Source organism: Pangasianodon hypophthalmus, chromosome 15 (assembly GCF_027358585.1).
Source record: "Pangasianodon hypophthalmus isolate fPanHyp1 chromosome 15, fPanHyp1.pri, whole genome shotgun sequence".
In the NCBI taxonomy this organism is placed as follows: domain Eukaryota; kingdom Metazoa; phylum Chordata; class Actinopteri; order Siluriformes; family Pangasiidae; genus Pangasianodon; species Pangasianodon hypophthalmus.
Genome location: NC_069724.1, coordinates 25129597 through 25143776, shown reverse-complemented (window position 1 = coordinate 25143776; position 14180 = coordinate 25129597). Strand labels below are relative to the sequence as shown.

Here is a 14180-nt window from a genome sequence, read left to right as displayed (position 1 = left end):
AGAAATCAGACCCAATGCTCTTCCTTTTTAAAATAAAACAGGATTTTTCTGAGCAGATTTGGTACTTATGCCATAATAATGAGCTGGACTTTAGCGAACTGTGGCTTGTAAAGATTGTTCTAAATCTTTACGCAAATATTACTATTAGATTGTGTCTGTAAACAAATCACTTTCTAACTATAATGGATCAGATTACAGATTTGAGGATGTTTTTGTCAAAGCTTCGATCACAGAAGCTAATTAAGGTTACTTCTCAAAGCAGAAACCCCAAGATAAGAACACATACCCAGATACCTAGAGCAGAACTCTGTGGTGGAATCTGGATTTATTTAGCAGAACCTGGTGTGTGAACAGATCAGAACACTTCCACAAGAGAGAAAAAGAAATAGAGGGAGATTCTTTAAGCCATACAGAGATTTGTACGTATTTATCGAGCCTGTGAAAGCGGCCATCTTGACTCCCTGAACCTGAAAATTAAATGTTTAACGGGGCAGTTAATGGGCTTGCGTTTTTAGCACGACGTTCTCTAACTCGCTAACTCCCTTGGGTCAGTCATTATCCTCAGAATAATATTCGGCTCTTCTGGTTTCTCCGCTCAGAAATGCATCACGACTTTGAGCATATTAAACAGCCAAAGGCACACGGTCCAGCGGAACATTTTATTACTCCTCCAGTTCCTTTATTTATTTATTTATTTTAATCTTTTTATTGCTTTGTGGAACATCAGACCCCTGTGGTTTGCAGCACAATAAAAAGTACACTTTTCAAAAATGTAGTTTCCTCAGCAGTTCTTTAGTTGGAAGTGTTCACCTAAAATAATGGCTTCTAAGTAGAACCTTGGTTTGAAGATTTAATTATCAAATGAACCCTCAAAGAACCCCTGAAGAACCCTTTTTTCTAAGAGTGTACAAAGACAGTTAAATATATTTAAACTCTTGACAGGTTCTAGATATTAAGGAAACAATAATACGCAATAATTTGGAGTATTGCAAACTTACCAAGTTAATACACACACCCTTAGAAAACAGGGTTCTTCAAGGGTTCTTTAAGGGTTCCTTGAGTTATTGTAAGAGTTGTTAGCTTCAAATTAATGAACTGTACATTAAATTAATGAAATGTTGTTAGTTCCCAATTGTTTCTTAGCTTCCAATTAATTAAATTAATTAATTCCAATTAATTAAGGGTTCTTATTTTCTTATCTTCCAGTTAATTAATGGTTCTTTGCTTCCAATTTAGGGTTCCAAGCTTCTAGTGAATTTAGAGTTCTTATCTTTCAATTAAAGGTTCTTTTCCTCCCTTTTATTAAGGGTTTTAAGTTACCAATTTAAGTGATAGTTAAGAGTTATTAGCATCCTAAATAATGGGACCCTTTCTGACAGGAAACATTTTGTCGTAGGATTTTTAACAGCCCTTAAGGGCTCTAAATATTTTATGAGTGTGTCAGCAGTCATCATTTTTTTCCTAGAACCTCACAACAAAATAAAAATCCCAAATCTGCAGCACGGTTCTGTGTGTGTGTATGAGTGTGTGTGTGAGTGTGTGTGAGTTCAGCACAGAGCTTCTCTGTTGTCTGGTGGTTTTGTCACATTGCCCCTGTTTTTTTAATTTGCATTTGCAACCCTGACAGAACCACTGCGCATCAGATCCACAGTGCGGGGCGGAGAACCAGGCCGCGTGCGCCGCGTTCCGTACGGAGCTCAGAGCATCAAAGGAAATGAAACTTGCTTCAGAAGAGGCTGAAAAAATCCCTCAGAGACGCCGAAGACACAAAAATGCTCACATCAAAAGACATCGAGCGGTAAGGACCATGCAGGACACACCCTCCCCGAGCACACACACACACACGCACACACACACACACACGCCGTCCTCTTTGTGAATTCGTAAAGCTGAATATTTGGAGGTGATAATGGCGGCGATGTTAATGTGATGCCTCTGGGACGCAGTTTAAGATGAAAGCAGTGTTTACATCATCTTTATTCATTAAACACTGAGCTGCTAAAGTTGAAATTCATTCACGTCACAGCTGCAGCGCTGCTCACACTTCCACCACACGACTGCAACTTTTATTTTCTACACTATTTCAGTGCTGTGTTAGCACCGACATGCAGGAGAGTTAGGCTAATGCCAACATTTACACTTCATGCTACAGGGGAAATAATGCAGTAAAATACAAACACAGTAGATTACATGATTGCGAACTTTTCTGAATTTAAATATTGACAAATTTTAACTTGCGTATGGAGCAATTAGCCAAAGCTACCTGTAATAAAATGATATCTTTGTTTCAGACAGTAGCAAGGTGAGTTCAATTATGCTTCAAAGAAACCATGTTAATTCAAAAATGGTAATCGAAGGCACACTTTCAAATGAAATTGTTAAAACCTTTATTTAAATTTGGTATTTAACAGCAGAAATATTAAGGAAGAGGGAATAATGGGCTGCAGTCCCACGAGTTTTGGCAGAAATGCCTTCTAGAAGGACCAGTGGCTATAGCATGAGGCGCTCTCACCACTGTATCATCATATCATCATTTAATCATAATTTTAAATTATAATATTGTTTTTGGAATGTACCAGAGGAAAAACAAAACATTTAAATTAGCAAACAGACCAGCAAAAATCATAAAAATGCTGTATTTTTGTTATAAATATCTAAAAATCACAGACTTAGAGAATAAAGTCATGTTTGTATTCAGAGAGAATTAATAAAACTGAAACGTTCTGCGTCTCCAGCTACATACATTTATATTTAAAACTCATAATCATGGACTCGAATGTTTAACGATGATGTAATAAGAGTGAAAATGCCCATGTTTAATTTAAACATAGAATAAAACCCTGAGCGACTTCATTTTCTCCCTGAAAGCTGCATTTAATCTAATTATAGCGACTGCTAACAACTAGCGGTGCCTTTTCGTGCTATTTATATCCGGCAGTTTAATTCCTGTTCTCCGCTTCCAAAATAGAAGTGAGCTGCGTGGATTATGAACGTCGAGTCTCAATTAGTCTGGAGTGAGTCATGAGATGAAATCGATTCAAACCCGAGAACGTATAAAAGAAATAAACATCCAGATTGTTCCATACATAGAGCCCTGAGGCACGCCTTCACAACCTCTCCGTGTTTCTGTTCATCATATCGATGCAGAGCGAGTGCACTGTTTCTATTAGTGTTTCAGTGCCTAAAGCCCGCCTGCGTACAGTATAAAAACACCAACATCAAAGCACAATGGCTTATTTAATTGAATGTAAAGCTAATTCCCCCTGAGAGGAAGACGGGAGACGTTAACCACACTTTAATTGGCATCAAGATTACAGTGCTAGGGGTTTTTTTCTTAACACCTCAGGGAAATCACTTACCATGTTGATTGCATTTACAGGCCCGATGCTATTAACAAACATGTCCGTGTGGATCACAGTGGGTTTGACTGAAAAAAGAGAGAGAGACAGAGAGAGAGACAGAGAGAGAGAGGGGGAGAGACAGAGAGAGACAGAGAGAGAGAGAGAGAGAGAGACAGAGAGAGAGAGAGGGAGAGAGAGAGAAAGAGAGAGAGAGACAGAGAGGGAGAGAGAGAGAGAGAGAGAGAGAGAGAGAGAGGGAGAGACAGAGACAGAGAGAGAGGGAGAGACAGAGAGAGAGAGAGAGGGAGAGACAGAGAGAGAGGGACAGAGAGGGAGAGAAAGAGAGAAAGAAAGAGAGAGAGACAGAGAGAGAGAGAGAGAGACAGAGAGAGAGGGAGAGAGAGAGAAAGAGAGAGAGGGAGAGACAGAGACAGAGAGGGAGAGACAGAGAGAGAGAGAGAGACAGAGAGAGAGGGAGAGACAGAGAGAGAGAGAGAGAGAGAGAGGGAGAAACAGAGAGAGAGAGAGACAGAGAGAGAGAGACAGAGAGAGAGAGAGAGACAGAGAGAGACAGAGACAGAGAGAGAGAGAGACAGAGAGAGAGAGAGAGAAAGAGACAGAGAGAGAGAGAGAGAAAGAGACAGAGAGAGAGAGAGAGAGGGAGAGACAGAGAGAGGGACAGAGAGAGAGAGAGAGAGAGAGAGAGAGGGAGAGACAGAGAGAGAGGGACAGAGAGGGAGAGAGAGAGAGAGAGAGAGAGAGAGAGAGAGAGAGATTTGTTAGACATAAACCATTGAGAGCACGTTTAACACCTTCACCAGTTTGTTTACTTATTATATAACTACTGTAATTTATTTCAAATGTACTGTATATAAATCATTTTTATTTTACATAACATACATTTAAAACATATTTAAAATGTAAATTAAAATAATTTTAAAAATTATATATATATAAAAAAATAAAAGCAATGAACAACACATTTATTCAGTTAAGTTATATTTAAAATATTTAAAACATTGAAAATACACTATATATTTTAAGTGGTGTTTATCATTATACATTAGTATTTTTTATTAACTGATATAATTTAATATATATTACTTAAATAATAATAATAATAATAATAATATATTTAAAATATATACACATAAGAAAAGCAAACTTGTGATACATAAACCATTAACAAGATGTTTAAAAGCTTCAATACACTTCAAATAAAACTTTAAAATATGCTGATAATATTATAATTTTAAATAATACCCAGAATGCACCACTCATCATGACTGTGATACTGTGAGTTATCATGTGGGTATTTTCAGTACAAACCCTGTTACACATTTCAGTCATAAGCAGCTGATCAGATATTGATTTATATTTTTCTATCGATAGTTTCATTTTTCCTACTTCACGTTACATAAAACAATTAAATTTCATCGCTTTCTTAAACGTGACACGACAGTTCAGCTGGAACAGCGTTAGCGTATCGCTGTACTGAATAAATGCCTTGTGATGAGGGAGAGCGGTGACATTACGGAGGATGTCAGCGTTAATATGGCGGCTGGTCGGGGCAGATTGGTGTCACAGCGAGTGCACGTCTTCATCATTCCCCTGCAGTCCACTCGCTTCAACATCACATCACAAATCCACAAATGCAGCCAAGCGTACGCAGGATATATAGGACATGTAGTGGAAAGAAGGACAAGCCTCTGCTTTGTACAATATCAGTGTGTTATTAAACACTCACAGTGTCTGCTCTTGTCCTTTTCACGTGTTATAAATGATCTGTACGTTATGTTTTTGTGTAGATTATGTGTTAACCAAAATGGCCTTCTATTAGCCACATTAACTCCTGCGCTTTGTTTCAGAAATGGTGTCTAATTAATAGATGATTCAGCTGAGAACAGAGAAAGTGGGCTGAAGTATTCCCTGAAAAGCTTGTTTTATTACATCGTGATGTTTACCTCGATTATAATAATGCACAGTGTATTACTGATGCACAATGAAAATATACCTGTTATAAATAAAAAAATACAAGTGCTCATTTATTAAACACTGACACTGAGCCTTATTCAGAGTCCACCACTTTCAAAACCTTCAAAAATTCAAAAGTTACGTCAATATTTACACGAGGAAAGTTCCTCGTATTCAGAGTCAGGTTACGCATCTGCTTAAGACCACAGCGCTGATGAGTCCTGCACTCTGATTGGTCAGAAGGTGTTGATTAGTTTTCTAGAACAGCAGCTCTGACATTAGCGCAGCTGCAAATCACAGCTTTATTTATAATTAATGCGCTCGTTCTAATGTTATCGTTTCTATAGCAACAGCTCATTCACAGGCAGATGCTGTGAATAAACAGATAAAATAAATCGTAGATGTGGTGAAGTTTTCTTAAAGTAAGGAGACGTTTATTTAACATTTGTGGAAGGAGTCTCCAGCGTCAGCGCTTTGTAACAGTCAGAGGTAAAGACGAGGTTTCTCAGTTTGTTTTTTTTTTCTTATTAACTTCAGAGAGAGAAAACGAGAGGCTTGTGAGGAAACGAGTGTTTATAGCTGCTATAACGTAAGTCCAACAGCATCACATGTAACTATAAACGGATATAAAATATGACGTAATATTTCTTTAATAAAACAATTGTAGTCATAATCAAACTGCTGTGGTACAAGAGGAATGAAACACTTTGGGACATGCTGTTACAGGAAAATAATCAGTGGTAATGACGCTTATATCTCGAGCACTCGTATCCCCGTGTTTACATCATCTGTCGCTGCCAAAACACGCAGCTGCGTTTGTCAAGAACTCTGCAGCTACACGCTAGAACAAAAACTCTAATCAGGCTGAGATCAAAAACACATCCGGTGTGTTAGTCTTTCACCCGCTGCACTGCACGACAGCACTAGGATTTCTCCTTTGAATTCTCTCAAACAGTGGGTTCTAATGAGCACACACACACACACACACACACACACACACTCACACACTCACACACTCACACACTACACTTCCTGTAGAGCTCTCAGTGGTGAAAACATTTACATTCACACTGTACATGGTAAAGTGTGTCAGACAAAACTTTCTGGAGGCAGAGCATTCCCTAAAGGATTGTGGTTCTCGCTGCACACACACACACACACACACACACACACACACACACAAAAGACCGCAGTTGCATAAATATTGCATGAGGCACACAATCGACTTGAGCCGGATTATACCGCAATCCATGCTCTTCTCCTTCAAGTGCTTCAGGCAGCAGGAGAATTAAAAAAAAAGAAAAGAAGAGCCAAACATAGAACCCTGAGGCTCTCCTTAAAAATCCTCCTGTACTCATTGTGAGTCTGCAATCACTGCTCGAATAGAGCACACGCAACTGCGTGCCTTTTTTTTTTCCTTCAGCTTCATGACGGTTCTCCCAGGAGAGGATCATGACCTCCTGATGCCGGCTGCCAGACGTGCTGAATATCTGGAATGTTGCTATGCTAACACGTCCTAAACGTGCTGAATATCTGGAATGTTGCTATGCTAACACGTCCTAAATGTGCTGTCGTGACACTGCGCGAGTTGCAGCTCAATCAGCAAGGGGACTAAAAATAGAGCATTTCTGCAAGCTGTGAAATTTATAATGGATTTATAGACTGAAGTGTCAGGATTGTGTACATTATAACAGCATGCACTGTTCGCTGTCGAGTGTGTGCTAATATCTGACAGGCAGATAGACAGAGCCGAAGTATATTTATTTATATTTATTAGAGATGTAATCGAATATGAATACATGAATATGAATACAGCAGAAAGGTTCACAGGGCGTAGGGTAGAGACGAGAGGTGTGTATGACGTTTTTACTTTCAGATGGGACAAAAACAACGTCCACATTCATTACCATGAACATTAACATCAACATTAACATACGGTGCTGTGTGAAGCATCACAGCATTAAATCCTTCATCATTAGTAACTGCCTGGTCAGGGTCGCACTGGTTTAACTCAGGCTACTAGTTTGTTTATATTTTAGGAAATATTCATTCATTCATTCATTCATTCATTCATCATCATCAGTGAGCACTTTATCCTAGTCGGGGTCATGGTGGATCTGGGTCTATCCCGGGAAAATTCTTATTCACCCCTCAGGGCAATTTATCTCAGTCAGTCCATCTACTGGCATGTTGTTTGAACTCGGAGAAAAACCTGCACGGACATGCGGAGAACATGCGAAACTCCACACAGACAGAATTCTGGGAAAAAGATTCAACTAAAGAGGTTAAAAAATATTGCATGCAGTTAAAGACAAAAATAATAACTGTGTGAGTGGGGTTTCAGAAACCGTCCCACACACATCTCTAGTGGAGATCAATTATGAACCGGAGTGATGTAGCTGAGGCTGAGGAACTGTCAGTGCCAGGATTGTGGTTTAGGCCACACCCATTAGAGATAGTGGCATGTTACACCACTAATATACGCCTTTGTTCAGAACCCGAGGTTTTGCTTAGTGTTGAACATACTGGAGCAAAACATACTGCATTTTACTTCATCATTTAACAGTAAAAACATCCCTGTGGTACAGTGGAAACCCTTCACCTGGTCCAGTTTTGACATTTTCTACTATATAACTGTGAAAACTGCACACGTTCCTGAACATCTGTCCAGCTTCAGCGATCAAACGATCAGAATGAACAGAATGATGAGTAAACACTCACCTCCTATATCCGGCCTCAGCTTGTTGTCATATCCGTCTAGTAAACTGTTGAGAATGTGTGTGACGTCACTCTCGTACACCTTCGGGGTCAACACCCAGGTTTTGTTTGTCACTTCATCGTCATCGTTTTCTGTTTGGAGGGAACTGGAGACGAAAAAGAGAAGAAAAAAAAACAGTAAGCTGTGACAGAACAAAAACAGAAAATTTCTGACGTGAAAATGTTCACAGAAACAAATTTCAAACCCAACGATCAAAACCATGACACTCGGAACAAAGAGCTACGTTTTAAAACTGTCCACAGTTAGAGAAGAATTAAAGAACATTCCAGAAAATATTATAAATGTTGTCATGAAAGTAATAAAACACTCAAACAGCAGCTGAACTCACTGATCACACTGATCTGAGACTAATGGGCGTGGCCTAATATTCTAATATTCTAATGAGCATGCTTGACTGACAGCTCTGTCTCTGAGACTCCGCCTCTCAGGTAACTAAACACAACAGCACAGTCCATGTAGCTCGCTAGCTTAGCTTTCACTCGCAATTTCAGTAACTGATTAAGCATTAAAAAATCATCTTTTTTCTTATTTTCCCTCACTGAATATTTGCATTTTGGTAAATTTATAAAAAATATTTCTAAATGTATAATTATTTCTGTAATATCCAGTGATTTCTGGAGCTTATTTTCTCAGAAAAATCTTAGCAAAATTAATTGTAATGACATCGTGGAAAATATTGCAGTATGATATGGTATATAGTATAGGATGATATGTGATATTTACTAAAATATAAAAACTAAAACAAACAAAGAAACAAGAATAAAAATAATAAATAAAGTAAATTTTACATAATGGAGACATTCAGAAAAGTGTATTGTGATGTAAATTTATCAGATGTTTCTAAATATATATTAATAATGATTGTAATTTATATAAACTGACCATCGATCAACGTCACCAAAATGTACAACTCAAAACACACACAAATCAACACAGAAAGCGATTTCACATCTCATTTTTTCCTCCGGAGCTCATGAATTCTCAGGGACCGAGCGGACATTGGCATCGCAGAGCCGTAACCATGGAAGCGGTCGGAGAAAAAGCCCATTGCTCTGCTTTCACAAGGATAAATCATCTTTTCAGTCCCGGAGAGTCGAGAGAGAGAAACCCAGAGAGCTCACAAAGCTTTTTCCTGCGCCGTGTTCTGGGAAAAAACATCATCATCCCGTGACCTGCCGTCTGCTCTGAGAGACTCTGAGTGCTCAAACGTTCTCTAAAGTCCATTACATCTTCATGGCCAGACTCCAGGTCTGTTCTTTTAGCAGAGGAAAAAATAAAAAAAATGTTCTCACGCCTAATGAATCATCTGAAGCAGGAAACAGGCGCCACGGTTACGGTGTTAGTTACAGGAAGGTTAAGACACGCTTCCCATCCACAAGAGTGAATATAACAAATAACAATTACTACTACAATAACGCACTAATGACTGAAGAGTGTCTGTTCTAGACTTACACCACAGATCTGCTGAATCCTGCACTCTGATTGGTCAGAAGGTGTTGATTAATTCTCTATAACAGCAGCTCTGACAGTAGCGCAGGTTTATATTAATGCACTCGCTCTGATACGTTATCGTTTCTATAGCAACAGCTCATTCACAGGGACGTGTACAGCAAACACTCTACTGATAATAAACAGATTTAAAAATCATAGATGTGGTGAAGTTTTCTTAAAGCAAGGAGACGTCTAGTTAACATTTATGGAAGGAGTCTCCAGTGTCAGAGGTAAAGCTGTAACTGTAAGTTTTCCGACGTCTTCAGGACAGAGGAGTTTACGCTTCTTTGCGGTTTCTCTGTAACATGATTCAACAAGCTGCGTTTATTTTTTTTGTCTTATTAACTTGAAGAGAGAGAATAAAGAGGCTGGTGAGGGAACGAGTGTTTATAGCTGCTATAACGTAAGTGACAACAGGAACTTGCTTCATTAACATTAAATGTAACTATAAATGGATTTAAAGAATGATGTGTTATTCTTTAGTAAATAAAATTGTAATTGTTGGTAAACCGCTGTGGTATAAGAGGAATAAAACTCTTGGGGATGTGCTGTTAGAGGAAAATAATTAACATGCAGCTGCACTGTAGAAAATTAAACACCTTCTGACCAATCACAATCCAGAATTCAAAAGATCAGGACTGCTCCAGTGCAACTGTGTGATAAAGAAAGCAATAATTAAAGTCATTTTGGTTTTTATATTTGTGGCGTCTCTTCATCTCGCCTTTGGACATGATGATGTTTTAAAGAGACGTTTGAAATTCGCTCATCTGTCACTCTCCTGATGCACGGGGTCCTCGTGGTTAATGAGAAAGTTCAAAGCTTTAGTGAGCGCTTTTCAGATGAATACATTAACACGTTCTTTGTAACTGATAGGTTTGGATTTGAAAACACACGCTGCAGGAGCGACAGGCCCAAGTGTCGCCTCTTTAACAGAACATTTCAAATCCGATTAAAGCAACACTCCATGATGACAATACGGCTAATTCTGAATGAGAGCTGAGGTGAATAAGTTCACATTTCACACATTACAGCACGCTAAAGCTAAGCTTTTATTCACTCATATGTATGCTAGCATGCTAGAGTGAAGTACACCTGGTGTCAATGTACCATGATATTACGCTAGGTTACGCTAACACAGTATGACATTGCTTATGCTAATACACTGCTAACACACGATCACTATACTCTGTTTTTTCATGAGCCACTACGTTTGAAAAATCTTGTCGCAAATTGCAACTGATGCACTGCATCCTGAGACATCTCCTGTTAACACCTTTATTCCCAGGGACCAATATTTCCAGGATATTATGTTTGTAAGATCTTGTGTTTCCAGAGCACTATGTTCCCAGTGTCCTATATTTCCAGGTCACTACATTGCCAGGGCCCTATGTTCCAAAACCCCTATACACACAGGGACACACAGGGACACACAGGTCCAGGATCTGATGTTTCTAGGGTCTTATGTTTCCAGGTTTCTATATTCACAGGTATATTCCTATGTTTAAAGGGTGTTGTGTTTCCAAGACCCATATGTTCCCTGAGTCGTATTTTTTCAGAGACTTCTTTGCTTCCCAGATACCCATGTTCCCTAGGCCTGATGTTCCCTAGCTTCCTATATTCCCAGGGCCAAACATCACCAGGGCCTGATGTTCCCAGGATCTTCTTCTCCAAGGGTCTTGTGTTCTCAGGAACCTATATTTCCATATATTATGTTTATATGGGTTGTGTTGCTAGGTCCCTGTGTTCCCAGAGTACTGTGTTCCTAGGGTCCTATATTCCCAGTTTTTTGTGTCCCTCATATTCCAGGGGCCCTATGTTCATAGATCTCCATGTCCCCAGGATCGAGGGGTCTCGAGAGGATGTTCCCAGGATCCTGTGTTTTCAGGGTCTTCAGGTCAGACTAAAGATTGCCGTGAGATTGCAGTGGACACACAGACGCTCTAAATATTCTTCTTCCTGAAGTCTACACCCAAGTCTTATTCATTATTCTGTGGATAATGGACTTCACTTGGATAGTACAGATTTAAAGTTTAAAAACTCTAATCAAATAAAAAAAAAGACCCTGATGCTCATCCTGAAGATTCCTTTCAACACACTCAACACTGTTTGACTTTATAGTGTACAGTTGTGGAGTAAAGTAAGAGTAATGATTTATACTCGCAGATGAGGATGGGTTCCTGCCTGGGTCTGCTTCCTCTCAAGGTTTCTTCCTCGTGTCGTCTCAGGGAGTTTTTCCTCATCACTTGTCACCTCTGGCTTCTCGTTAGGGATAAATCTGAATCCATATCTGGATTTCTGTGAAGCTGCTTTGTGAAAATGTCCAGTGTTAAAAGTTCTCTATAAATAAAACTGAATTGAATTGTATTCTGATGGGCCAGGATCTGATTCTCCAAGGGCCCTGTAATCCCAGGGAACTATATTTCCAGAAATGTATATTTCTAGGGTGTTGTGTTAACAGGGTCCTAAATTCCCAGTGTATTATGTATTTTCAGAGCTGAGCTCAGGGTCCCCAGAGGCCTATATTCCCCGGGCTCTACGTTTCCAGGTCCCTATGTTCCAAGGGCCACATATCACCAGGGACCTACATTCACAGATCTCTATATTCTCAAGTATTTAACACATATTTCTGATGTGCAGACATCATGCACTCCATAATCCCACTTTCCCTCTCCTAATGTTTACAATATACCTTACAGTAGAAATGGTCCTGTGCATCATACACATGCTGTCAGCACTTTGCCATTTACAGAAATTTATTATGAATAATTCAGATTATTTGCTATAAAACAAGTTCTTGGTGGATTATTTTAAACTAGTGCAATCTGGCAAACCCTGTCATTATCTGTCCTTAAATGTCCTTAAAAAGATCTGCCCATATGAATTTCTACTGTTGTTTGTTGCAGTTCCTATTTCTGACCACTAGGTGCAATAATAAATCTACACAAGTGGCATGAGGCAGGAGTAAATCTGAGCAAATCTGTCCATCTGAAAATCTGTCTATCTGTCCAATAACACCATATTTTACTGAAATAGTCAGTGGCTCAAAAGAAATAATGAGTATTTCAATGGAATTTGGAATGTATGGAGTTGTGAATGAGGGCTTTATGAAGATTAATATTTGTCGAATAGCTGATAGTAATGGTGGAGCTCCGCCCCTCCTATATACACACCGCTGTATATATAGCACATGTCCTCAGGAACCACTAATCCTGAATGACCGTGTTGTTTTCTGGTCTATAGAGCTTAAAGACGCTGTTTCACCTCTCCTCTCTGTTATCCCAACCTGCGTTACTCGCTATTGCTAATCCTGAGTCAGTTCACACCCGAGCTCATGCTTAAACCCAGCTTTAACATTTAATTGCTGCTAGCCATGTTAGCATGTTTAGCATGTTTAGCATGTTTGACTGAAGCTTTGCTGCTCAGGTTTTGTTTTTGTCAGCGATGGAGGTGTCTATTGTACATTTCTTTGCGATATTATTCCCCGGCTCTGTCTCTCCAACATGCCAGGATGCTTCACCTCCCACACACTCGCAACATTTCTGCTTTATTTTGCTCAGGTTTCACTCCTAGCGTCACTTTCTGCATTATTTTGTGAAGTGGGCGTGTTATTTGTCCTTTTGACTCCGCAGCAGGTGCCGGTGGCTGCACAGTGTTTCACACAACAATACAACTTCAAAACATGTTTTATTTATCTGTTTAATTTCATAAACCCAGAAGAACCCATGACGGTTCCACTCTCCCACGCCTCAGCCCTCATCAACAAAAACATTCTTTAAATTACTGCCATTTTGACGGATTTTCCTTTAACCGGTTTCCACTGATGCCACGATTCAGTGAAAAATCGCTACTGGACAGCGTTTCTTATGTGGAAGCTTTATATTTAAGCCTTTCATCGCTTTAATAAAATATCTAAATATCTTGTTTAAAAATGTGTACTCATCCTGACAGAGTGAAAATGTACTACGTTTAAAAAGAAGCAAATAATAATATAGGTGGTCGATTAAAACAAAACAAAGAAAAAATATCCATGTGATCATTTTAAAAAGAGACAAAAACAACAACTAAAATAAATCTATGTGGTCAGTTAAACAAACAAACAAAAGCCAACACAAAACCCTATACGGTCAGTTAACAAAAAAACCCTTTGTGGTCACTAAAAAACAAATGAAAAAAAAAACAAAAAAGCAAATAAAGAACCCTACTTCATCAGTTTAAAAAAAAAAAAAAAAAACTGACCTAACAAAAAAAAACACTATTTTCAGATGTTAAAAACAGACCAACAAAAAAAACCTAAAAGCAAACAAGTAATGAAAAACCCATCATCATCATCATCATCATCATCATCTGTTAAAATAACAACAACAAAAACAACAACAGCAACAGCAACAGCACCACACCGACATGAGCAGCTAACAAAAACACGAATAATAACTGTGCTGTCAGTATAAAGAAGAATAAAAGCCCCGTGTGTCCAGTTTAAACAGAAAACGCTCCATGTGTCATGGTCACAGAGCTGAGATGCTAATTACACTGCACCATGTTCCCTGATAAACAGCCATCATTACATAATGAGCCACCATTTGCTGACTGTTTAG

The 14180-nt window shown here is 38.9% G+C and overlaps 1 protein-coding gene across 6 annotated transcripts in view; it reads right to left on the bottom strand.

The window, feature by feature from the left end:
- gabrg2 (gamma-aminobutyric acid type A receptor subunit gamma2) overlaps positions 1-14180 on the bottom strand; it is a 48858-nt gene that overhangs the window by 25740 nt on the left and 8938 nt on the right. For all 6 annotated transcript variants that reach the window (XM_026910909.3, XM_026910911.3, XM_053240345.1 and 3 more), the window contains exons 2-3: positions 8037-8179; positions 3360-3427 (exon numbers count right to left, since the gene is read on the bottom strand). In XM_026910909.3, coding sequence (XP_026766710.1) covers positions 3360-3427; positions 8037-8179 — 211 coding nt within the window. The remainder of the gene's footprint in view (positions 1-3359; positions 3428-8036; positions 8180-14180) is intronic.